General features: G+C 42.2%; 1 protein-coding gene across 2 annotated transcripts in view; it reads left to right on the top strand.

The window, feature by feature from the left end:
• Positions 1-3,660: 3,660 nt before the first annotated feature.
• Positions 3,661-25,893, top strand: part of LOC141107620 (uncharacterized) — a 115,751-nt gene continuing 93,518 nt past the window's right edge. Inside the window, exons 1-3 of one of the 2 annotated variants that reach the window (XM_073598477.1) lie at positions 3,661-3,825; positions 11,515-11,582; positions 15,879-15,922. In XM_073598477.1, the coding sequence (XP_073454578.1) occupies positions 3,709-3,825; positions 11,515-11,582; positions 15,879-15,922 (229 nt within the window). In that variant the 5' untranslated portion in view covers positions 3,661-3,708. Of the gene's footprint in view, positions 3,826-11,514; positions 11,652-15,878; positions 15,923-25,893 lie in introns of both variants that reach the window. The other variant, XM_073598476.1, reaches the window with a different exon arrangement.

Below are 25,893 nucleotides of genomic sequence, written 5' to 3'. Positions count from 1 at the left end.
ACTATTGATGTTAGGCTAACTGGTCTGTAATTCCCAGGGATGTATTTTGGCCCTTTTTTAAATATTGGTGCTACATTGGCTTTTCTCAAATTAGCTGGTACCATTCCAGTCAGTAGACTGTCAGTAAAAATTAGGAACAATGGTCTGGCAATTAGTTGACTGAATTCCCTAAGTCCCCTCGGGTGCAAGCCATCTGGTCCTGGTGATTTATTAAGGTTGAGTGCTGGTTCACACTACCGCGACTTGGGATCCGACTTGTCAGACCTCAAGTCGCCCCAAGTCGCTTGACATCTGAAAGTCCATGTAAGTGAATGAGAGCCGTCTATATGTACGCTACTGAAGTCGCTCCGACTTCAGAAAAGGTCCCTGTACTACTTCAAGGCGACTTGTAGGCGACTTGTACCCATTGATTTCAATGGAAGTCGCCTACAAGTCGGATCATGGTCTATAGTGAAGCGACTTCACAGGAAGAGAAGATGGTTTTTTCAAGCAAACCCCTCCCTCCCCCAGAGCTGATTGTTGTTTGATTGGCCACTGGAAAGTTGCCTGTACTGGAGGCGACTTGAAGTCGCCTTGTAAGTCGCCCCAAGTCGCCCCAAGTCGCGCTGTCGTGTCGCCCTCAGGTCGTGTCCAGGTCGCCTCGCAAAGTCGCGGCCAGAGTCGTGTTGCCCCTGTGTGAACCAGCGCTAAGTTTCCCAAGTCTGTTTCTAATTCTGTCCTCTGTTAGCCATGTGGGTGCTTCCTGTGATGCGTCATGAGGACAAACACTGCAGTTTTGGTTACTGAAGCCCCCTGATTCCCTCGTGAAGACTGAGGAGAAGAATAAATTCCTTGTCAAAAGAAGTTTATTGAGTATACAATGTTATAAAGATACATAAAGTAAGTTTACAAGGATCTATAAAGTAAGCTCATTTTTTTACAGTAGGGTTTATATAGGTAAATATCATGAAATTTCAAATATTAAACATTGGGTTCACGTAAACCTAAATTAAAGATATATATCATTTCCTTAGTTACTTTTGTAGGTATTTAAATGATTTATACCTACTATAGATATTGTTTACAAGTAGAGTGTATATAGGTCAAATAAATTCTGATAATGAGCTTTAATCGTAAGGTGGAGAAAAGGAAAGAGAAAGAAGAAAAGGGGTTGAAAGGTAGAGGTATGGTCCACAAGGTTGTCCCGCTCGTCAGTTTATTATTCTTTTTAGTTCTCTTTGAAGCCTTAGAATGGGTGTCTCTGTAAGACATTTAATCTGTTACCATGGCAACAGGACAGAGTCATTGAAGTTTGACAGGAACTGTTGTTTTATCCAAGGATGCCAAAGTTTTTCAAATTTTGGAATTTGATTTTGATCGATGGTTACGGAGAAGAATAAATTCAATACCTCCGCCATCTCCCCATTCTTTGTCCTTCCTCATTCTTTATGGGGCCAATATGGTCTGTCCTCCCTTTTTTACTGTTTATATACTTTAGCTACTGATTACCGATACTTTTAATGTCATGTGACAGTGGCCCTATCATGCAGCATTGATGGCCACTGATAGGTGGCACTGATTAGGCGTGGTCTGTGTCAGTAGTTTTTTATTTTTTACAATTTATTTCTTTTGTTATTTTTTTAAATTTATAGATTTTTTGTTATGCCTCTTGGCATTCACATACACGGAAGTGTCAGTATTAGTGCTTATGCACACTTGGGCATGTGGAATATGTGAGTGCATATGGTTTTATCTTTCAAGAATTCTTTAAATATACACTATATCACCAAAAGAATTGGGACGCTTGCCTTGACACACACATGAACTTTAATGGTATCCCAGTCTAAGTCCGTAGGGTTCAATATTTAAGTTGGCCCACCATTTGCAGCTATAACAGCTTTTCCTCTTCTGGGAAGGCTGTCCACAAGGTTTAGGAGTGTGTCTATGGGAATGTTTGACCTTTTTTCCAGAAGAGCATGAGGTCAGGCACTGATGTTGGACGAGAAGGTCTGGCTTGCAGTCTCTGCTCTAATTCATCCCAAAGGCATTCTATCTGGTTGAGGTCAGAACTCTGTGCAGGCCAGTCAAGTTCCTCCACCCCAAACTCACTCATTCATGTCTTTGTGGACCTTGCTTTATGCACTGGTCCAAATCATTTGGTGGAGGGGGGGTTATGGTGTGGGGTTGTTTTTCAGGGGTTGGGCCTGGCCTCTTATTTCCAGTGAAGGGAATTCTTAAGGTGTCAGCATACCAAGACATTTTGGACAATTTCATGCTCGCAACTTTGTGGGAACAGTTTGGGGATGGCCCCTTCCTGTTCCAACATGACTGCGCACAAGTGCACAAAGCAAGGTCCATGAATATCTGGATGAGCGAGTTTGGGGTGGAGGAAGTTAACTGACATCAACACGATAGAATACCTTTAGAATGAATAAGAGCAGAGACTGCGAGCCAGGCCTTCTCGTCCACATCAGTGCCTGACCTCACAAATGTGCTTCTGGAAGAATGGTCAAACATTCCCATAGACACACTCCTAAACCTTGTGGACAGCCTTCCCAGAAGAGTTGAAGCTGTTCTAGTTGCAAAAGGGTGGGCCAACTCAATATTAAACCCTACGGACTAATGCCGCTTACACACGATCGGACATTCCGACAACAAAACCGTGGATTTATTTCCGACGGATGTTGGCTCAAACTTGTCTTGCATACACACGGTCGCACAAATCTTGTCGGAAATTCCAAACGTCAATAACGCGGTGACGTACAAGAAGTACGACGAGCCAAGAAAAATGAAGTTCAATAGCCAGTGCGGCTCTTCTGCTTGATTCCGAGCATGCGGGGACTTTTGTGCATCGGAATTGTGTACACACGATCAGAATTTCTGACAAGTTTTGTTGTTGAAAAATTTGAGATCCAGCTCTCAAACATTTGTTGTCAGAAATTTCGACAGCAAATGTCCTATGGAGCCTACACACGCTCAGAATTTCCGACAACAAGCTCACATTGAACATTTGTTGTTGGAAATTCCGACCGTGTGTACGCGGCATAAGACTGGAATGGCATTAAAGTTCATGTGCGTGTAAAGGCAGGGGTCCCAATACTTTGGTAATATAGTGTATGTACTGTATATTCACAGTATATGAAGCACTTTCTTAATATTTATTTTGACATTGGTTTGGGATTTATGATTTATTTTTTGAGTGGGTGTAGTGTGATTATTTGTATTACAGTTTATTCCTCGTGTACCATATTGTTGAGGTGGACTTCATGGTCTGTAATGTGGATATCGGACATTGGTGTAGTTATCTTAGGTCCGAGATTTGTTTTTGCTGGCCTTTTTGGGTCTGGGGTTTTCCCGGACAGTATACACCATCTGATTAAACACACAGGTTTCGCCACAAAACCTGCTTCAGTTCTTGACAGATGTAAATGTTTCTACCTGCTCATTACTCAGAAAATACGCCCTTTTTGGGAATATATTATCTGCTTTAGAAAATATTTGGGAAACACTAGTTGAGCAAGTTATTTATTCTTGTCCCGGACAACTTTGCCAGAAAATGATCTGTACATATTGAAATCTGTCGCCCTTTTGGACCACTGACCTGTGGGCACTACAGGCGAAGGAGGGGATGTTGAGTAGGAATTGGTTTCACAATAGTGTGCTGTAGGATTAAAGATTATTTTATTGTAGCATGTGGTCACATTTTCACATTTTCACTGTAACACAGACATGGGGACTGTTACTCTCACTCACTTGTTGTCAGTGATTTCTCTTCTGCATATCACCTATGGAAACCCTGTGAACTGCAGTTCTAAAATAACGAAGATCCCTAACGACTTTCTCCAGGTTAGCATGTTGGATTAATGTCATGTATTTAAAAATGTATATTTAACCACTTCAACTCTCACACCTGTACACCCCTTATGGAGCAAATTTTACGATTCCATTATGTATCTGTTTCTTCAGTGACAACTTTATTCTTACTTAAGATAAGAAAGTAATTTATACACTGTGTTTTAGGGACAAACTAGGCTTTTTCTTGGCAATACTGTTTTGTAAAAAGCATTTTACTTTTGATTGAATCTATAGGCAAATAAAAAAGACATAATGCCCTGTACACACAATAGGATTTTCCGACAACAAATGTTGGATGTGAGCTTTTTGTCGGAAAGTCCGACCGTGTGTATGCTCCATAGAACATTTGTTGTCGGAATTTCCGCCAACAAATTTTGAGAGCAGGTGCTCAAATTTTCCGACAAAAAAACTTGTGGTCGGAAACTCCGATCGCGTGTACATAAGGCCGATGCACAAAATTCCACGCATGCTCGGAATCAAGCAGAAGAGCCACACTGGCTATTGAACTTCATTTTTCTCGGCTTGTCGTACGTGTTGTACGTCACCGCGTTTTTGACGTTCGGAATTTCCGACAAGATTTGTGTGACCGTGTGTATGCAAGACAAGTTTGAGCCAACATCCTTCAGAAAAAAATCCAGGATTTTGTTGTCGGAAAACCCTATTGTGTGTAAAAAAAAAAAAAAAAAAAAAGAAAAAGAATTACTAGAATTAGTTTTAAAAAGTTTTACTAAATAAAATCTACTGTATATATTAATTTTATAATGTGTGCCAATTAAAAATTCACAAAAATGATATGGTATATGGCAAAAAAAAAAAAGTTTATATATTGCTAGCAAAAATAAATAAAGGAATGAAAAAAGGCTTTGGGGGAGGACTTATTAGGCTGATTAGAGTTAGACTAATGTTGCGTACACACGATCAGAATTTCCGATAACAAATGTTCGATGGGAGCTTGTTGTCGGAAATTCCGACCGTGTGTAGGCTCCATCGGACAACAAAAATTTGAGAGCTGGTTCTCAAATTTTCCGACAACGAAATCTGTTGTCGTAAATTCCGATCATGTGTACACAATTCCGACGCACAAAATTCCACGCATGCTCGGAATCAAGCAGAAGAGCCGCACTGGCTATTGAACTTCATTTTCCTCGGCTCATTGTACGTGTTGTACGTCACCGCGTTCTTGACGTTAGGAATTTTCGACAACATTTGTGTGACCGTGTGTATGCAAGACAAGTTTGAGCCAACATCCGTCGGAAATAAATCCAGGATTTTGTTGTCGGAATGTCCGATCGTGTGTACGCGGCATGAGTGTTATGCGGCGTACACGCGGTCGGAACTTCCAACAACAAATGTTCAATAGAAGCTTGTTGTCGGAAATTTCGACCATGTGTAGGCTCTATCGGACATTTTCCGTCGAAATTTCCAGCAAACAAAATTTGAGATCTGGATCTCAAATTTTCTGACAACAAAATCTGTTGTTGGAAATTCCGATCGTATGTACAAAATTCCACGCATGCTCGGAATCAAGCAGAAGAGCCGCACTGGCTATTAAACTTCATTTTTCTTGGCTCGCCGTACGTGTTGTACGTCACCGCGTTCTTGACGTTCCGAATTTCCGACAAGATTTGTGTGACCGTGTGTATGCAAGACAAATTTGAGCCAACATCCGTCGGAAAAAAACATGGATTTTGTTGTGGGAATGTGCGATCGTGTGTACACGGCATTAAGGGTTTAAACAGCAATACATTTTATTTTAAAAATATTTATTTTTACATGTAAAGATACTTTAACTGATATATGGAGATCAAAGGTCTCACCTTGGATAAGTAAATATTGAAACAAATAAAAAAAAACAATTAAATAGTAAATACAATGTAACAATACATTATTACACTATAATAGTTAGGGATGAGCCCGATGTTCGCCTGTTCGCTGAACAGCAAACATTATGCGGTGTTCGCGGTAAATTCGAAAACCGCAGAACACCATTAAAGTCTATGGGACACTAACATGAAAAACCAAAAGTGCTAATTTTAAAGGCTTATATGCAAGTTATTGTCATAAAAAGTGTTTGGGGACCCGGGTCCTGCCCTAGAGGACATGTATCAATGCAAAAAAAAAGTTTTAAAAAGGGTCGTTTTTTCAGAAGCAGTGATTTTATTAATGCTTAAAGTGAAACAATAAAAATGAAATATTCCTTTAACCACTTCAATACAGGCCACTTAGACACATTCCTGCCCAGACCAATTTTCAGCTTTCAGTGCTGTCGCAGTTTGAATGACAATTGCGCGATCATACAACACTGTACCCAAACTAAATTTTTATCATTTTGTTCCCACAAATAGAGCTTTCTTTTGGTGGTATTTGATCACCTCTGCTGTTTTTATTTTTTGCTAAACAAATAAAAAAAGACAGAAAATTTTGAAAAAAATAAAAGTTTTGCTTTTGTTTCTGTTAAAAAAATGTGTAAATAAGTAAGTTTTCTCTTTCACTGATGAGCACTGATAAGGCAGCACTGACAGGCACTGATACGGTGGCACCGATGAGGTGGCACCAATGAGCGGGCACTGACGATGGGCACTGATATGCGGCACTGATGGGCACTGGTAGGCGGCACTGATGGGTGGCACTGATATGCAGCACTGATGGGCATTGATAGGTGGCACTTATGGGCACTCATGGGTGGCACTGGTTGGCACTGATGGGCACTGATAGGCGACACTGATGGGCACTGAAAGGCGGCACTGATGGGCACTGATAGGGTGGCACTGATAGGCGGCACTGTTAGGCGGCACTGCTGGGCACTGATAGGCGGCACTGCTGGGCACTGATGGGCACTGATACGTGGCACTGATGGGCACTGATACACGGCACTGATATGAGGCACTGATAGGCATCCCTGGATGCACTGGCAGTGGTAGGCATTGGAGTGGGCACTGATTGGCAGCGGCATAGGCACTGATTGCAAGAAAAAGTTTTTAAAACGGTTGTTTTTTCAGAAGCAGTGATTTTATTAATGCTTAAAGTGAAACAATAAAAATGAAATATTCCTTTAACCACTTCAATACAGGCCACTTAGACACATTCCTGCCCAGACCAATTTTCAGCTTTCAGTGCTGTTGCAGTTTGAATGACAATTGCGCGGTCATGCTACACTGTACCCAAACTAAATTTTTATCATTTTGTTCCCACAAATAGAGCTTTCTTTTGGTGGTATTTGATCACCTCTGCTGTTTTTATTTTTTGCTAAACAAATAAAAAAAGACCGAAAATTTAGAAAAAAAATAAGTTTTGCTTTTATTTCTGTTAAAAAAATGTGTAAATAAGTAAGTTTTCTCTTTCACTGATGAGCACTGATAAGGCAGCACTGACAGGCACTGATACAGTGGCACCGATGAGGTGGCACCAATGAGCGGGCACTGATGGGCACTGATGATGGGCACTGATATGCGGCACTGATGGGCACTGGTAGGCGGCACTGATGGGTGGCACTGATATGCAGCACTGATGGGCATTGATAGGTGGCACTGATGGGCACTCATGGGTGGCACTGGGTGGCACTGGTTGGCACTGATGGGCACTGATAGGCGACACTGATGGGCACTGAAAGGCGGCACTGATGGGCACTGATGGGCACTGATAGGGTGGCACTGATAGGCGGCACTGTTAGGCGGCACTGCTGGGCACTGATGGGCACTGATAGGCGGCACTGCTGGGCACTGATGGGCACTGATACGTGGCACTGATGGGCACTGATACACGGCACTGATATGAGGCACTTATAGGCATCCCTGGAGGCACTGGCAGTGGTAGGCATTGGAGTGGGCACTGATTGGCAGCTGCCTGGGCACTGATTGGCAGCTGCTTGGGCACATAGTGGTATTTCCCTGGGGGTCTAGGGGCATACCTGGTGGTCCAGTGTGGATGGCTTCCCTGGTGGTCCTGGGCGGCTTCCCTGGTGGTCCTGGGCGGGACCTGAGGGGGGGCTGTGCTGATAAACAATCAGCACAGACCCCCCCTGTCAGGAGAGCAGCCGATCGGCTCTCCTCTACTCGCGTCTGTAAAAGCCGATTACCGGCTCTTCCTATTTACATCGTGATCAGCCGTGATCGTATTCAGAGACTCTTTACCTAGATTGGTGTTGCGGGGTGTCAGACTGACACCCTGCAACAACGATCGCCGAGATGCGCGCCCCCGAGGGCGTGCAGCGGCTCCATATTCCTGATCACGTCATATGACGTGCGGTCAGGAATATCAAACCACTTTGCCGCCATCATTTTGTAATAGGGCGGGCAGCAAGTGGTTAAATATCGTGCCTGGGGGGTGTCTATAGTATGCCTGTAAAGTGGCGCATTTTTCTCGTGTGTAGAACAGTACCACAGCAAAATGACATTTCTAAAGGAAAAATTGGCATTTAAAACTGATCGCGGCTGTAATGAATTGTCAGGTCTCGGCAGTATAGAAAAAACTCATTGAAAAAAACAGCATGGGTCCCCCCCAGTCCATTACCAGGCCCTTTGGGGGAAACCATGCCATTGTTTTCAATGAGTTTTATCTGTATTGCCGAGACTCGACAATTCATTACAGCCGCGATCAGTTTTAAATGACCTTTTTTCCTTTAGAAATGTCATTTTGCTGTGGTATTGTTCTAAACATAGGAAATCTGTGCCACTTTACAGGCATACTATAGACACCCCCCAGGCACGATATTTAAAGGAATATTTCATTTGTATTGTTTCACTTTAAGCATTATTAAAATCACTGCTCCCGAAAAAACTGAAGTTTTTAAAACTTTTTTTTGCATTGATACATGTCCCCTGGGGCAGGACCCAGGTCCCCAAACACTTTTTATGGCAATAACTTGCATATAAGCCTTTAAATTGAGCACTTTTGATTTTTCATGTTCATGTTTTTTTGTATTTACCGCTCCTAAAGCGCCCCTTCCCATTGAAAACAATGGGGCAGCGCTGCAAACCCGCGGCGTTTTGCGGGCGGTTTTAACCCTTTTTCGGCCGCTAGCGGGGGATTAAAACCGTCCCGCTAGCGCCGCTAAAAGGACGGTAAAGTGGCGCTATATTTAGCGCCGCTGTACCGCCAGCGCCCGCACGCCTCAGTGTGAAAGTAGCCTTACATTGTTTATGGAAAGAGAAAATGCTGCAAGTAAGCATTTATAGTATTACCCTTATTCTCCTTATATAAAGAGGGGGGGGGAAAGGGGGGGAAGGAGGGGAGTCAAAGGCGGGACATTTAGTGTGCCACAAGCAGGATATACACTACAAATTTGATAAAAACAGCTTACATATTTCTAGTACATAGCATTACAAATAAAAGTAACACAGTAGTCAGACTGGCATATACATTTTGATCAATTGGTGTATGAATCAAGTTCCCAAAATGGTGGATCAACGCGTTTCACAGTAGCACTTGCTCCTGCAGGATCCGTGTCTTTTGGATGCAACCAATAATATACTGTATCTCTAAAAATATAACAAAAATACATCAACAACCAACATACAGTAGTGGAGATAGTTATCAAAATAGCAAAATGTATACAGAGAATCAAAGAGACAACATTGCAAACTAAGTTACAGCAACGCAAATAAAGTTGGGACGAAAGAGAGTACACACACTTCCTAACAATAGTGGCTCCAAGCTGGGGGGGCAGTCAGTTAACTGGTGTTACAGTGGGGACGTAAAGTATTCAGACCCCCTTAAATTTTTCACTCTTTGTTATATTGCAGCCATTTGTTAAAATCATTTAAGTTCATTTTTTTCCTCATTACTGTACACACAGCACCCAATATTGACTGAAAAACACAGAATTGTTGACATTTTTGCAGATTTATTAAAACATAAAAACTGAAATATCACATGATCCTAAGTATTCAGACCCTTTGCTCAGTATTTAGTAGAAGCACCCTTTTGATCTAATACAGCCATGAGTCTTTTTGGGAAAGATGCAACAAGTTTTTCACACCTGGATTTGGGAATCCTCTGCCATTCCTCCTTGCAGATCCTCTCCAGTTCTGTCAGGTTGGATGGAAATATTGGTGGACAGCCATTTTTAGGTCTCTCCAGAGATGCTCAATTTGGTTTAAGTCAGGGCTCTGGCTGGGCCATTCACGAACAGTCACGGAGTTGTTGTGTAGCCACTCCTTCGTTATTTTAATTATGTGCTTAGGGTCATTGTCTTGTTGGAAGGTAAACCTTCGGCCCAGTCTGAGGTCCTGAGCACTCTGGAGAAGGTTTTCGTCCAGGATATCCCTGTACTTGGCCGCATTCATCTTTCCCTAGATTGCAACCAGTCGTCCTGTCCCTGCAGCTGAAAAACACCCCCACAGCATGATGCTGCCACCACCATGCTTCACTGTTGGGACTGTATTGGACAGGTGATGAGCAGTGCCTGGTTTTCTCCACACATACCACTTAGAATTAAGGCCAAAAAGGTCTATCTTGGTCTCATCAGACCAGAGAATCTTATTTCTCACCATCTTGGAGTCCTTCAGGTTTTTTTTAGCAAACTCCATGCGGGCTTTCATGTGTCTTGCACTGAGGAAAGGCTTCCGGTCGGGCCACTCTGCAATAAAGCCCAGAGTGGTGGAGGGCTGCAGAGATGGTTGACTTTCTTCAACTTTCTCCCTTCTCCCGACTGCATCTCTGGAGCTCAGCCACAGTGATCTTTGGATTCTTCTTTACCTCTCTCACCAAAGCTCTTTTCCCCCGATGGTTCTGGTAGTCCCAAACGTCTTCCATTTAAGGATTATGGAGGCCACTGTGCTCTTAGGAACCTTAAGTGCAACAGAATTTTTTGTAACCTTGGCCAGATCTGTGCCTTGCCACAATTCTGTCTCTGAGCTCTTCAGGCAGTTCCTTTGACCTCATGATTCTCATTTGCTCTGACATGCACTGTGAGCTGTAAGGTCTTATATAGACAGGTGTGTTTCTTTCCTAATCAAGTCCAATCAGTATAATCAAACACAGCTGGACTCAAATGAAGGTGTAGAACCATCTCAAGGATGATGACAAGAAATGGACAGCACCTGAGTTAAATATATGAGTGTCACAGCAAAGGGTCTGAATACTTAGGACCATGTGTTATTTCAGTTTTTCTTTTTTAATAAATCTGCAAAAATGTCAACAATTCTGTGTTTTTCTCTCAATATGGGGTGCTGTGTGTACATTAATGAGGAAAAAAATGAACTTAAATGATTTTAGCAAATGGCTGAAATATAACAAAGAGTGAAAAATGTAAGGGGGTCTGAATACTTTCCGCCCCCACTGTATATTCTTGGAGATATATTGTTTGCATCCAAAAAGGTGTGGATCCTGAATAAGCAAGCGTTGCTGCAAAATGTGTTGGTCTATTACTCTATTTTGGGAACTGGATTCATGCACCAGTAATAAAGATGTAATAATGATTTGTAAGATGTTTTAGTGTATATCCTCACTGTGGCACACTGAAAGTCCTGCTTTTGACTCCCCTCTTTTTCCCATGGTGCCCTGAGGGAGAGTTTAGGAGGATCCCACCATTCTAATATCTAGGTTAAGCATTTAAAGTACTTTTTTAAAGGCCTACTTCTAGGATATTTTGATTCCAGTTTACCTTCAGAGCATAACTAAGAAAAGTGCTGGTTTGTTCATGTGGTGAGTTCTCACTTTATTCTTGGCTTTCTCTAACAGAACATTAGCCATCTGGATCTTGTGGCTAAATCCTCCAGTCACAGGGATAAAATTCTTATACGTCAAAGGTACTATGAAGCAAAATTGTTGCTCATGCTCAATGAAGATGAGTATACCATTACTGAACTATGGATAGTGTAAGTTCATAACCAATTTATTTCAGATCATACACTGGATTTGATGGGTTTTCCTGAGACAGCTTTTGTCATAAAGTATATCTAAAAACTTGACCTTTTGGCTTTTGAATGTTACTTTTTTTTGCTGAGTGTGTCTCCACTAGGAAGATTTACTCTCTCTTTTTGTCTTGGAGACTATAGTCAACTAGACTAAAGTGAAAGAGAATTCAACATTTTGAGTAGTAATCGGAACATAACTAGAAGAGAAATATTTAACTTCTTACTTCTTATTATGTCTATGAGACAGAAAGGGAAGCTAATTGTCATCAATAGGTTGGCAAAAAAACTGGGTTTTTACTATTCCCTACTCCATTCAAAACATACAAAAAGTTTTAATCTTTAAATATACTGTAAAGGAACAAGTCCCAAAACTATATGTGACAAAAAAGGAGGTCTACTTGGCATAACATACTCTGTCCATTCCTTGAATGGCTAATTCAGAAGGTTATAGAGAAAAGGGATGAGGGTGGGGAAGTAGGGCAGTTGCTGAAGCTGACAATATATTTATTCCCAACCTCAATAATTGTGATGGACTATCTCGGTACTGTTGACTAACAATGTAGTTAATATATAAATTATTTATTACATATAAAAATGACATACAGGGTACATTAAAAAAAAAAACATTTTGAAGAAATGATTTTTAAAAAACAAATACTCAGGGTTCCCCCAAGTGGTATCTGTTGATAAAGTATATCTCAAGATTGGCTTTACCTCTACTAGTTTCACGGTGCATTCACCACTTCTTCAGGAGAAATAATGTATAAAACAAACACTTGAGTAAAGCACAAGTCAAATGCATTACACTGGATAATAATATGTAGACATAATTCAGCAAACTGTATAAATAAAGAAAATAAATGAATTGCTCACCCGGCAGATCAATGGCCATAAGTGAAACCACAAGGCCTGTAAAAGGGCTCCCCCTGCGAGGGGAGAAGGTTAATGATTCATACTCTGAATGGTCTAAGGTTATCAGTGATGTACCCCAAAGTTCAGTGTTGGGACCCTTACTTTTAAATATCTTTATAAGTGATATAGGGTGTGGGATTAAAAATACCATTTCAGTTTTTGCAGATAACACCGAGCTATGCAGTGGAATAATGCCCTTACAGTCTCCAACTTACAAGTCAACCTCAGAGCACTGTTTAATTGGGCAACTATGTGGTAAATGAGGTTTAATGTTGATAAATATAACGTTATGCACTTGGGGGCTAAGAATATGCATGCACCATACATACTCGGGGGAGTACAACTGGGGGAGTCAATGGTGGAGTAGGATCTGGATGTTCTGGTAGATCATAAGCTTAATAATAGCATGCAATGCCAAGTTGCAGTTTCCAAAGTGAGCAAAATCCTTTCTTGTATTAAGAGAGGTATGGACTCCAGAGAGAGAGATATCATTTTGCCCCTGTACAAATCATTAGTAAGACCTCATCTGGAATATGCAGTTCAGTTTTGGGCACCACTTCACAAAAAGGATATCGGGGGAACTGGAATGAGTGCAGAGAAGGCCAGTTTAACTGTTAAGAGGCATGGCGGAGCTCAGCTATGAGGAACTGAATTTATTCCTTTTTGAGAAGGGGAGATTTAGGGGGGATATGATCAACATGTATAAATACATAAGGGGTCCATATAGTGAACTTGATGTTGAGTTATTCACTCTTAGGTCATCACAGAGGACAATGGGACACTCTGGTCAGCTCAGTAGATTGCTTTAAAAAGGCCTGGTTTCTTTCCTAAATGTACAAAATATAACTGGATACTAACATTTATAGGAAAAGTTGATCCAGGGAATATCCAATTGCCCCTTGGGGGATCAGAAAGGATTTTTTTCCCCTGCTGGAGCAAATTGGATTATGCTTTGTTTGTTTTTTTGCCTTCTTCTGGATCAACGGTAGGTATAGGATTGTCTATATAGGATTGTAGATTTTTTTTCCCTTTTAATGGTTGAACTAGATTGACTTGTGTCTTTTTTTAACCAGTCTAACTATGTAACTATGAAGGAAGGTTGTATTTGGCTAAGGTAAATAGTGAGGGAAAAAAGTATTTGATCCCCTGCTGATTTTGTACATTTGCCCACTGACAAAGAAATGATCAGTCTATAATTTTAATGGTAGGTTTATTTTAACAATGAGAGACAGAATAACAATAAAAATATCCAGAAAAACGCATTTCAAAAAGGTTATAAATTGATTTGCATTTTAATGAGTGAAATAAGTATTAGACCCTTTCTCAAAACATGACTTAGCACTTGGTGGCAAAACCCTTGTTGGCAATCACAGAGGTCAGATGTTTATTGTAGTTGGCCACTAGGTTTGCACACATCTCAGGAGGGAATTTGTCACAATCCAAGTCATTAAGGTTTTGAGGCTGGGCTGTTTGGTAACTCGAACCTTCAGCTCCTTCCACATATTTTCTATGGGACTAAGGTCTGGAGACTGGCTAGGCCACTCAAGGACCTTAATGTGTTTCTTCTGGAGCCACTCCTTTGTTACCTTGGCACCGAGAAGAGCCAAGGGTCTCAGCCTTCCCCCTTTTTATATCACAGGTGGGCTGGCTAAGACCAAAAAGCCTAGTAACAGAACTTCCACAAGTTACCCCCCTCCCCAAGCCTGGGGCAGCCGCTAACTCACTAGAACCAAACACAGTTTACCTGCCTAGTGCCTACATGTTCATATTGCTGTATCCTTCTCATATGCACATGAACAGTTCACTGTGCCTCCAGGCTATCCAGGATGGAGACCCTTGATTAATTATTTAATAGGCCAGCACTTGGATCCTAATACACCAGCTTGCAACCACAAAAGAATCTTGAATGACATACATGGGTCTGGTGGTTGTCCCTGCATGTGGGATTATCAGTACTCAAAATATTATTGTCTTCATTGGGAGACAGCATACATATGATTAGGTGACCCATGTCCAGGATATCCAGTCCAGTTTTCAATACATTGAAGTGGATGATGGATCCATTACAGTATAAAACATACCCATACTGGATTGAGTAATAGTATACAATATATGAGGAGATTCCTCTTTGGAAGAATAATCTTGGATATTTTGCACATACATGGACATTCAATGTGCAGGACAAAGGATATAGGAGTGTTTTTTGTGTTTGTTTTATATAAATTTCTTGGCCAAGTATTTTAAATATCAGTAATTTTGTTGGGATTTACAAGTTATAAACTATTGTATTTTATGTGTCATCTGCATTGGTTGGAATATTCAAATATTTATACAAATATGGTATGTGTGTTTGAGTCTCCGCCAGGTTTATACTTTTTGGTCCATTTATAGATACATTACTGGTGACTCCTCTAAATTTTGCGAAACCATGAGATAGTTTGATTAGCTTGTTGGATTACTAAAGATGATATTAGAGTGGTTGCAAAGGCAGAATTTTTTTTTTCACCTTCATGCATTCTTCATGCAAAACCTGCTGAAAACCTCAAGCCTTTAAAGAGGGGGTTGAGCAGAAAGCAGGGGAAGCCTAGACTGGGGAACATTCAGCCTCCAAACAGTATTAATAAGATTAAGGTTTTGCAGGTTCCCTGAGTGGGAATACTCCTCCATTCAAATATTGATTAGAGCAGGACCCGCATTCAGAAACACATGCTGAGCATTATAAAACTATCAGCTCCCTGTTTAGACAAGCATCTCTACAATCTATGGAAGTCTTCCAACACCAACCTGTCTTGCGTCTGAGATGTCATGTGACCTAATGTCAATAACCACAAAGGAAGATGGTGCTGGAAAATGTGAAAAGGCATGTCCTTTAGTAATGCCCACATTTTTTATTATATCCTCCAATTACTACTGCACTTGTCATAATTTAGTGCACAGAAATCTGTCTCTACAATAAAAGGGCCAGTTGGTTGATTTGTCTCCTGACCAAGCGTTCCTAGTCCTCCCCTGGCAGAGAGGTTAGCTTTTTACATGTAGTAACAGTATGAACAAGGATCCAAATTTAGGTAGGACACCCTCCACCAATCTCCTACACATGAATTAGTACTACAAGAGAGTAATTTGCATGTTCGTACCCAGGTGATGCTCGGGTGTGAGCAAATATGTGTCATCTCTATTCTTCTAGCAGATTTTTCACTCTTTCTCTATAGATCTTGTCTTTCCCTACTTCCACACTGTTATCTCTTATTCGTTTTCATTGTTTATTTTGTATTCCAGACCAAGGAGCAATTCATATGCATATAGCCTACCAATAGGGACAGGTGGGTGCAAATGACAATTTTTTTTTTCCTTCTATGAATATCAAGTTTATTTGACACCTACATTTTTTAAATTCCTATACCTAACCTCATAGTACTGAGATAGGGATTCAAGTATTTTATTGGATTTCAGCAGAAGTGGATCACAAAACAAATGAATAGATGAAAGTGACAAAAAAAAATAAGGATTTGGGTAGGAAAGAAGGAGTGCCCTGTGTCCAGAAAACTGCAACCTTCGATGTATGGTTCAAAAGACGTTTATTGTAAGTGTAAAGCTGTAAATCAAGCAAACGCGTTTCAGGGGAATGGACTCTCCCTTCTTTAGGGCTGTTGTGGCATGCTATTGGATGGGAATAGTTCCTAAAATAATATATTGCTCACAAGGTTTCCGAACTGCAGAATGACAGAGTGCCGACTAGGGATGCAGATGTTTTGCTGCCTCTGCATCCCTAGTTGGCACTCTGCCATTCTGCAGTTCTGAAGTCTTGTAAGCATCTTATTTTTTTAGGAACCATTCGTATCCAATGTGTAAAAATAAAAAAAATCCACTCTAGGTCAGAGATAATAAAGAAGCAGGCACTCTAACATCTATGATACCAGCTGTAAACAATAGAATTCAGATAAGAAGTGGCGCTAAAAGTTCAAATATACAGTGGGTGACAAATAATCCCTGTATAATGAACACAAACAAAGGTGCAATGTGATAAAATAAAAATAATAATAATGAATGAAACTACATATCACCTAAAAGTCATACAATACCTAGACATTCAATATCCTAATTAATGATATTACAAACAAATACATATATATCAACATGCAAAGTATTAAATCAAATGTAAGCAACGTCCTTTCAATAGTATGCAAAAAATGTCCATAAAGTGCAAAAAATGTAGACAAAGTTGACAGATGGCTCCACCACCAAACACCAACACTTAGCATACTCCTCTTACGAGATAGCATGGACCACACATTATAATGGTCATAAAAGCAAAACTTAGCTCGGTACCTATGACAAGCAGTGGCTGCTCAATGATGGTATGATGGCTCAATGATGATATCCGAATAGATCAAGGATAAAAAAAATACCTATTGAGTCCCAGCAGACTGCTGGCTCATATGACAAGAAAGCCGCGAGTACTGGCTTAGCTTGTGTGATGTCGACAGTAAGGGCCAATCCCATTGGATTATTTATTTATTTATTATTTTTATCATGGATCTATTCGGAGCCATCATTGAGCAGCCACAGCTTGTCACAGATGCCGGGTTAACTTTTGCTTTTATGACCATTATAATGTGTGGACCATGCTATCTGGTAAGAGGCATATACTAATGCCGCGTACACACGATCGGAATTTCCGTCAACAAATGTTCGATGTGAGCTTGTTGTCGGAAACTCTGACCGTGTGTAGGCTCCATCGGACATTTTTTGTCGGAATTTCCGACCAACAAAATTTGAGAGCTGGTTCTCAAATTTTCCGACAACAAAATCCGTTGTCGGAAATTACGATCGTGTGTACACAATTCTGACGCATAAAATTCCACGTATGCTCGGAATCCAGCAGAAGAGCCACACTGGCTATTGAACTTCCTTTTTTTAGTCCCGTTGTACGTGTTGTACATTACTGTGTTCTTGACGTATGGAATTTCCGACAACATTTGTGCGACGTGTGTATGCAAGACAAGTTTCAGCCAACACCCGTCGGAAATAAATCCACGGTTTGGTTGTCAGAAATTCCGATCGTCTGTACGCGGCATAAGAGTTGGTGCTTGGTGGGGGAGCTCGTCGGTCAACTTTGTCTAAATTTTTTGCACTTTATGGACTTTTTTTTTTAATCAATATATTTATTGAGTATTTTGCAAAGAAATACAAAACGTTGAGAATCAAATAGTTGTACATAGTGATATACAATGTTCAGTTGAGTAGACTGGCTGTACCGTAAAATAAACAGTGGTACATCAAGATGTCTCGAGGACTAGCAGAAACATTAACAACAGTAGCCAAACATGAACTTTCTACCAAAAAAATAAAAATAGAAAATATAAAGCGGGTGAAAAATGTTATACTATACTCTAATAGTCCTAGTGATTGATTTCTTATAGGGGTGATTCATTTCCACTCCTTTAAATAAAGTTGGGGATAGGCAACCGCATCCATCTCGTCACCCCCTTGGGAGCAAACTGTGGCGAGATGGGTGCTGGCAGCCATCTCAGGGTCCTTCTCCAATATTTCTGAAGTGAACACATCATTATTATTATATAAGACTTTTAGGCCTATGGTAGTAGGAATAGGTCGAGAGTGAAACAGAATTATCCTGTGAGTTTAGCTCTCTAGTGACGTGGCCCATGAGGAGGGCCTATGAGTCGTAGTCAGAGTTAACTGGAGATAGTCAGACTGCTTATAAATGCGTGGGGGCTGTCGGTGTTAGAGACATGTCAGGAGGTGTTCTTTGTATGCAGGTGTTTTGCTGCGCCTGACCATTGTAGCCATGGTTGCCACGAGGAAAGTTACCTCTGTTAGAGGGCATCATGAGTTCGTAGCTACAATATGTGTGTACCATTTCAAGGGTGTTTTCAATAGTGGGAGTAGTGGGAGTTGTGACCGATGAGTCTGGATGCTAAAAGGATGTGAGTGATTGCTATTCTTAGGGGGGGGGGTAGGGATGACTTCAATTGTTAGATTTAGGAGCACCAGTGCGGGAGAGAGGGGGGGTGTGACAATTGGTGACCTTTCGTAAGATTTGGAAGATAGTGGACCAGTAAAGCTGTATTTTGAGACATGCCCATAAGATATGGAGTAGATCTCCTCTTGCTTTTTGGCATCTCCAGCAGGAATCGGATGATTAGGAGTCAAAAGAGGCTAGCCTGGTAGGAGTTAGGTACCATCGCTGAGAAATCTTTTGGGATAGTTCCCATAGGGCTGAGCAAGTGGTAGATTGGTATATCAATTTAAATGCTTTTTGCCATTGTTCCTCTGTGAAGGGTTCTCCCAGGTCCGATTCCCAGTGCAGATGTGAGGTATGTTTAATAAAGTCCTTTTTTTGATGTAAAGTGTTGTAGAGCAATGAGATATCTTTTTGTGTGAGAGATGGGTGGGTCACAAACAGGCCCGGACTGGGACAAAAAATAGGCCCGGGCATTTTAGACTGAGCAGCCAACTTTTCCAGGGACCGGGGGGGGGGTCGGTAGACATTCGCGGGGATGGCTGGTGTCAGTCCTCCACACTGTAATGTGCAGGGACACTGTGATATAAAGGGAACTGCACTATAAAGGGGCACTGCTATGATTACAGTGCAGTCCCATTTATATAACAGTGTCCCGGTCCTATTGTGGCCATACAATGCCAGTACTGTCTGTCTCCTATTGTGCCCACACGGCCCAGTGACACTGACCTGCTCTCTCTCTGGTGGTGCAGTACAGCGTGGCTCTCTTTGGTGGTGCGGGTACAGCGTGGCTCTCTCTGGTGGTGTGGGTACAGCGTGGCTCTCTCTAGTGGGGCAGGTACAGCGTGGCTCTCTCTCTCTGGTGGTGCGGGTACAGCGTTGCTCTCTCTCTGGTGGTGCGGGTACAGCATGGCTCTCTTTCTCTGGTGGTGCGGATACAGCGTGGCTCTCTTTCTCTGGTGGTGCAGTACAGCGTGGCTCTCTTTGGTGGTGCGGGTACAGCGTGGCTCTCTCTGGTGGTGTGGGTACAGCGTGGCTCTCTCTAGTGGGGCAGGTACAGCGTGGCTCTCTCTCTCTGGTGGTGCGGGTACAGCGTTGCTCTCTCTCTGGTGGTGCGGGTACAGCATGGCTCTCTTTCTCTGGTGGTGCGGATACAGCGTGGCTCTCTTTCTCTGGTGGTGTGGGTACAGCGTGGCTCTCTCTGGTGGTGCGGGTACAGCATGGCTCCCTCTCTGGTGGTGTGGTACAGCGTGGCTCTCTCTGGTGGTGCAGGTACAGCGTGGCTCTCTCTCTGGTGGTGCGGGTACAGCGTGGCTCTATCTCTCTGGTGGTGCGGGTACAGCGTGGCTCTCTCTGGTGGTGCGGGTACAGCGTGGCTCTCTGGTGGTGCGGGTACAGTGTGGCTCCCTCTCTGGTGGTGTGGTACAGCGTGGCTCTCTCTGGTGGTGTGGGAACAGCGTGGCTCCCTCTCTGGTGGCGTGGTACAGCGTGGCTCTCTCTGGTGGTGCAGGTACAGCGTGGCTCCCTCTCTGGCGGCGTAGTACAGCGTGGCTCTCTCTGGTGGTGCGGGTACAGGGAAACTCTCTCTCTGGTGGTGCGGTACAGCATGGCTCTATCTGGTGGTGCTGGGGCTATTAGTTCCCCCAGCACAGTCCTCTCTTTCGTTTTCCATGTCTCCTGCTACAAGCACTCCTCAGCTTGTTTCCAGGTTTTCTCTTTCACCCCAGCAGAGTGCATGCTGGGGACTGTAGTCTGCTCCCTGCTGAGAACAATTTGGCCACCTATCTCTGGGACTACATTTCCCATGATGCCCTTCTAGTTGCTTCTGATTGGCCCTCCGCTGTGGCCAATGGGGAGGAAAAACGAACAGACAGGAAAGCCTTCTCTTCCTCTGCTGCCGACATGAGAAGGGGAGGGGGGGGGCGAGAGGGGAGGGGGGAATATCGTCACAGCAGCCTGCAGCTCTCCCCACCGTGCGGACGCTCATGCCTGGAGGAGAAGAGCGGCTGCGGAACTGTCAGCGCGGCTCTGAGGCTGAGCTGTGTGTGAGAGAGACACACAGCTCAGCCCATGCAGCCGCCAGAGATGACACAGGCACGGCCGCATTGTGGTGGGCGAGCGGCGGCCGCAGCCTGTGTTACCCATGTTCAGGGCGCGGTCACCGCTTATAATCCCGCCTGATCATCAGCAGGCCACCGAGCGGGCAGGCCCCAGCCCACCGGGCAAATGCCCAGTCTGCCCTATTGTCAGTCCGGGCCTGGTCACAAAAGACCATATGGTGGAAGGTAAGGAGTATATTGGTTTTGGTTTAGGTAGGGAGGATAAGCAATGGGTTACCCGTAGGTGAGTAAAATATTCAGAGGATGGGAGTGCAAACTCTTTTCTCAGTTGGGAGAATGTTTTTAATTTGGAATCAGAGAATAGGTCTTGAATGTGGAGGATACCTTTGTTTGTCCACTGCGACAGCTGGAGGTCTGGCGTTAATTGTGTGAGAGTTCCTATCAGGAGGAGTGGTGATGTGATTTTCGAGGGTGGTAGTTCTATATCTGTAATTGTTTTCCATGCACATGCATTCCCTAAACTACAAACCTTGCTAAAAGGCATAAATTGGGATAAAATATTAGGAACAAAGAATACGGAGGAGAGATGGGTTTGCTTTAAGAACATATTAAATAAGGGCATTAGCCAATGTATCCCATTGGGTAATAAATTTAAAAGAGCGAACAAAAATCCTGGATGGCTTAACTCCAATGTAAAAATGCATATAAAAGCAAAGGAGAGGGCCTTAAAAAAATACAAGGTTGAGGGATCATCCTCAGCATTCAGACTTTATAAAGAATGCAACAAGAAATGTAAGGGTGCAATTAGGACGGCTAAGATAGAACATGAAAGACACATAGCGGAGGAGAGCAAAAAAAATCCCAAGAAATTCTTTAAGTATGTAAACAGTAAAAAAGGGAGGACAGACCATATTGGCCCCATAAAGAGTGAGGAAGGACATCTGGTTACAAAGGATGGGGAGATGGCGAAGGTATTGAATTTATTCTTCTCCTCAGTCTTGACGAGAGAATCGGGGGGCTTCAGTAACCAAAACTGCAGTGTTTATCCTCATGACACAACACAGGAAGCACCTCCATGGTTAACAGAGGACAGAATTAAAATTAGACTTGAGAAACTTAACATTAATAAATCACCGGGACCAGATGGCTTGCATCCGAGGGTACTTAGGGAACTCAGTCAAGTGATTGCCAGACCGTTGTTCCTAATTTTTACAGACAGTCTATTGACTGGAATGGTACCAGCTGATTGGAGAAAAGCCTATGTAGCACCAATATTTAAAAAGGGCCCAAAATACATCCCTGGGAATTACAGACCAGTTAGCCTAACATCAATAGTATGTAAACTCTTGGAGGGGATGATAAGGGACTATATACAAGATTTTAGTAATAAGAACGATATCATTAGCAGTAATCAGCATGGATTCATGAAGAATCGTTCTTGCCAAACCAATCTATTAACCTTCTATGAGGAGGTGAGTTGCCATCTAGATAAAGGAAGGCCCGTAGACGTGGTGTATCTGGATTTTGCAAAAGCATTTGACACAGTTCCCCATAAACGTTTACTGTACAAAATAAGGTCCGTTGACATGGACCATAGGGTGAGTACATGGATTGAAAACTGGCTACAAGGGCGAGTTCAGAGGGTGGTGATAAATGGGGAGTACTCAGAATGGTCAGGGGTGGGTAGCGGGGTTCCCCAGGGTTCTGTGCTGGGACCAATCCTATTTAATTTGTTTATAACCGACCTGGAGGATGGGATAAACAGTTCGATCTCTGTATTTGCAGACAATACTAAGCTAAGCAGGGCAATAACTTGTAGAAAAATGTAAAATAATGCATTTGGGTGGCAAAAATATGAATGCAATCTATACACTGGGGGAGAACCTCTGGGGGAATCTAGGATGGCAAAGGACCTGGGGGTCATAGTAGATGATAGGCTCAGCAATGGCATGCAATGCCAAGCTGCTGCTAATAAAGCAAACAGAATATTGGCATGCATTAAAAGGGGGATCAACGCAAGAGATAAAACGATAATTCTCCCACTCTACAAGACTCTGGTCTGGCCGCACCTGGAGTATGCTGTCCAGTTCTGGGCACCAGTCCTCAGGAAGGATGTACTGGAAATGGAGCGAGTACAAAGAAGGGCAACAAAGCTAATAAAGGGTCTGGAGGATCTTAGTTATGAGGAAAGTTTGCAAGCACTGAACTTATTCTCTCTGGAGAAGAGACGCTTGAGAGGGGATATGATTTCAATTTACAAATACTGTACTGGTGACCCCACAATAGGGATAAAACTTTTTCGCAGAAGAGAGTTTAATAAGACTCGTGGCCACTCATTACAATTAGAAGAAAAGAGGTTTAACGTTAAACTACGTAGAGGGTTCTTTACTGTAAGAGCGGCAAGGATGTGGAATTCCCTTCCACAGGTGGTGGTCTCAGCGGGGAGCATTGATAGCTTCAAGAAACTATTAAATAATCACCTGAATGACCGCAACATACAGGGATATACAATGTAATACTGACACATAATCACACACATAGGTTGGACTTAATGGACTTGTGTCTTTTTTCAACCTCACCTACTATGTAACTATATGCGGAGGCTTTCATTGTAGGGGAAAAGGCATTCGGTATAGTGATTCCTAGAGGAATCCCTACAATCCAAGTTTTTAGATCTGATCTAATAAGTGAAGAGGATTCTATTTGACTCCAGTGTTTGTTAGGGGTAGGGCTGAACCATTCTTGTATTTGCGTTAGTATAGTGGCTTAGTAGGAGTCTGTGAAGTCTATGTACCCTGATCCTCCTGCTAGTCTATGTAAGTTTCGAGTGGGCACTTCGGGGTTTTTTACCTTGCCAGATGAACTTACTTAGAATTGTTTGTAGTGACTTAAAATAGGATTGAGGTATCAGGATGGATATTTTTCTAACAAGGTAGAGTAATTGTGCGAGATGGTTAATTTTAAATGATGTCTCCCTGACCATGAAAGTTTGTGTCGCGCTAGTTTTTGTAGAACATTTTGCAGATTTTTGGTAACCGTTGTGTAGTTAAATACGAAAAGTTGATCAACTGATTTGGTGAGCTGGCTAGCGAGATATGAGATACTTTCTTCTGCCCAGGCATAAGGAAACTTAGTTTGTAGTAGATGTGTAGTCCTAGCATCTATACCTAGGTTGAGTATGAATGATTTGGTGTCATTAATTTTGTAATACGATATCTTTCTAAACCTCGTACGAGTGTCTGGAATTGCAGCTAGGGAAGAGGATGGGTTGGTGATCATTAGGATGACATCATCGGCAAATAAACTGATTTTATGTTGGGATCTATTGTTTGTAAGACCAGAGATGAGGGGGTTAGTTCTAATGCGTTCTGCTAGGGGTTCCATAAGAAGATTAAAGATCAGGGGCAACAATGGGCATCCCTGGCGCATGCCATTAGTTATTTGGAATAATTGGGATATAATTTCAGAGGAGTACACTTTCGCAGAGGGTGTTGTATATAGGGCTAGGACAGCTTGCAGTATATTACCTTTGAAACCAAATGTAAGAAGGACTCTGTGCAGATAAGTCCAGTGAATCCTGTTGAATGCCTTCTCTGCATCCAAAGATAGAAGCAGAGAAGGAGTTCCATTGGACTCAACTTGGTGGAAAAGCCTACAAGCCGTCTGGTGGCATCAGGCACTTGGCGACCCATGGTGAAACCCGATTGGTCGTGGTGAATTATTGTGGGTAGTATGTTGTTTAGTCTGGTGGCGATGGCTTTCGCGTAAATTTTTAAATCTAGATTTAGTAAAGAGATTGGCCTAAAATTTTGGGGGGTAGTCGGTTCTTTTCCTGGCGTTGGTAAGGTGATTATCAGTGCCTGCAACATTTCACGAGGGAATGAAGAAGAGGACACTACTTCATTATATAAGGTAGTCATATGATTAGTGAGTATGGAGGAAAATTGTTTGTAATATTCGCTAGTCAGTCCGTCAGGACCTGGAACTTTCCCCGTAGGTAGAGATTTGATGAGAGATTGTAGTTCTGAGGTCGTGAAAGCTGTGTTCAGGGAGTCAAGTTGTGTTTCATTTAGAGTTGGAAGGTTGATTTGGTTTAAAAAGGCATCAATGTCGTCAATAGAGGGTTGGAGAGTCAGGGCATCAAGTTTAAGGTTATATAGGGCAATATAATATGAGCTGAAGGCGTCAGCACTATCTTGGGGGTTTAGCAATTTTTCGTGTGTGTGGGGATGGATTAGGTAGGCTATTTTGTTTTTTGCCTGATAGCACTTTAGGCGTCTGACTAAAGCTTTCCCCGCCTTGTTTGAGGTGGAGTAAGCCATAGCTTTCAGTTTGCGCTGTGTTTTTTCAAAGGGGTGCAAGAGGAGGGTTCTAAGCTCTTGTCTCAGGGATAGAAGCTTTGCTGAATGTATGGCCTGTGGGTTTGCTTTATTGTTTTTTTTTAAGGTCTGCTATGGTAGTCGTGAGATAGAGGTAGTCTAGTCACTGTAGAAAAGTGATGGAAGGTCTTGCGAGCCACAGATGGATTAATGCCTCTGGAATGAGTGCCAATTAAAGATAAGCTGCAAACACTAACCACGTTTCATTTCGTGTGCATACCAAAGATATATAAATAATTGTGTCTGCGCTGGAAAATTGATAGTAAAAAAATATACAATAAAATAGTATATAATAAATAATAAAAATCCAATATAAAAAAACTATAAATATCAATAGATATGTAAAAAAACGCGCCAATCCAAACCATCAAGGTAGCAGCCAACACTACAAAACGACTAATTTGTGCACAGTAACTAAGTGGTATAAGTGTAGCGCTAAAAGTGAAAAACGAAAGCAAAATTTTAGATGAATAATGTGAATAAGGGTGGAGGATAAAAAGTAGTCAATCTACATCTGAAAAGACGAGTGACCCCGTTTGATCCTAGACCCAAAGAATATATATGATGAGTGATTATGAAAATAAGTTTAACCACATCTAAAGGCACGTGAGACACTCTTTCTTCTCAGAGAAAGTACAAAAAAATCACAATGTATATGGTAGATCGTGACGATAAATTCTATACTGAAATATCCAGATTTGTGAAAATAAATTTGCATAAATAGTAACAAAAAGTGTCCGCAATGTTGGTGGGGAGATATGACTCCCAAGTGAACAACATAAATCTGACGAATTAGTCCATATAATGCAAACAGTAATTGGCCCAACTTGAATCCAAAGCAGATATCATCACCATAGACATCCAGATCAAAG

This window comes from Aquarana catesbeiana, linkage group LG09, assembly GCF_042186555.1.
Source record: "Aquarana catesbeiana isolate 2022-GZ linkage group LG09, ASM4218655v1, whole genome shotgun sequence".
NCBI lineage: Eukaryota > Metazoa > Chordata > Amphibia > Anura > Ranidae > Aquarana > Aquarana catesbeiana.
Note: the sequence above shows the minus strand (reverse complement) of the source record. Positions and strands in the feature narration are given on the sequence as shown.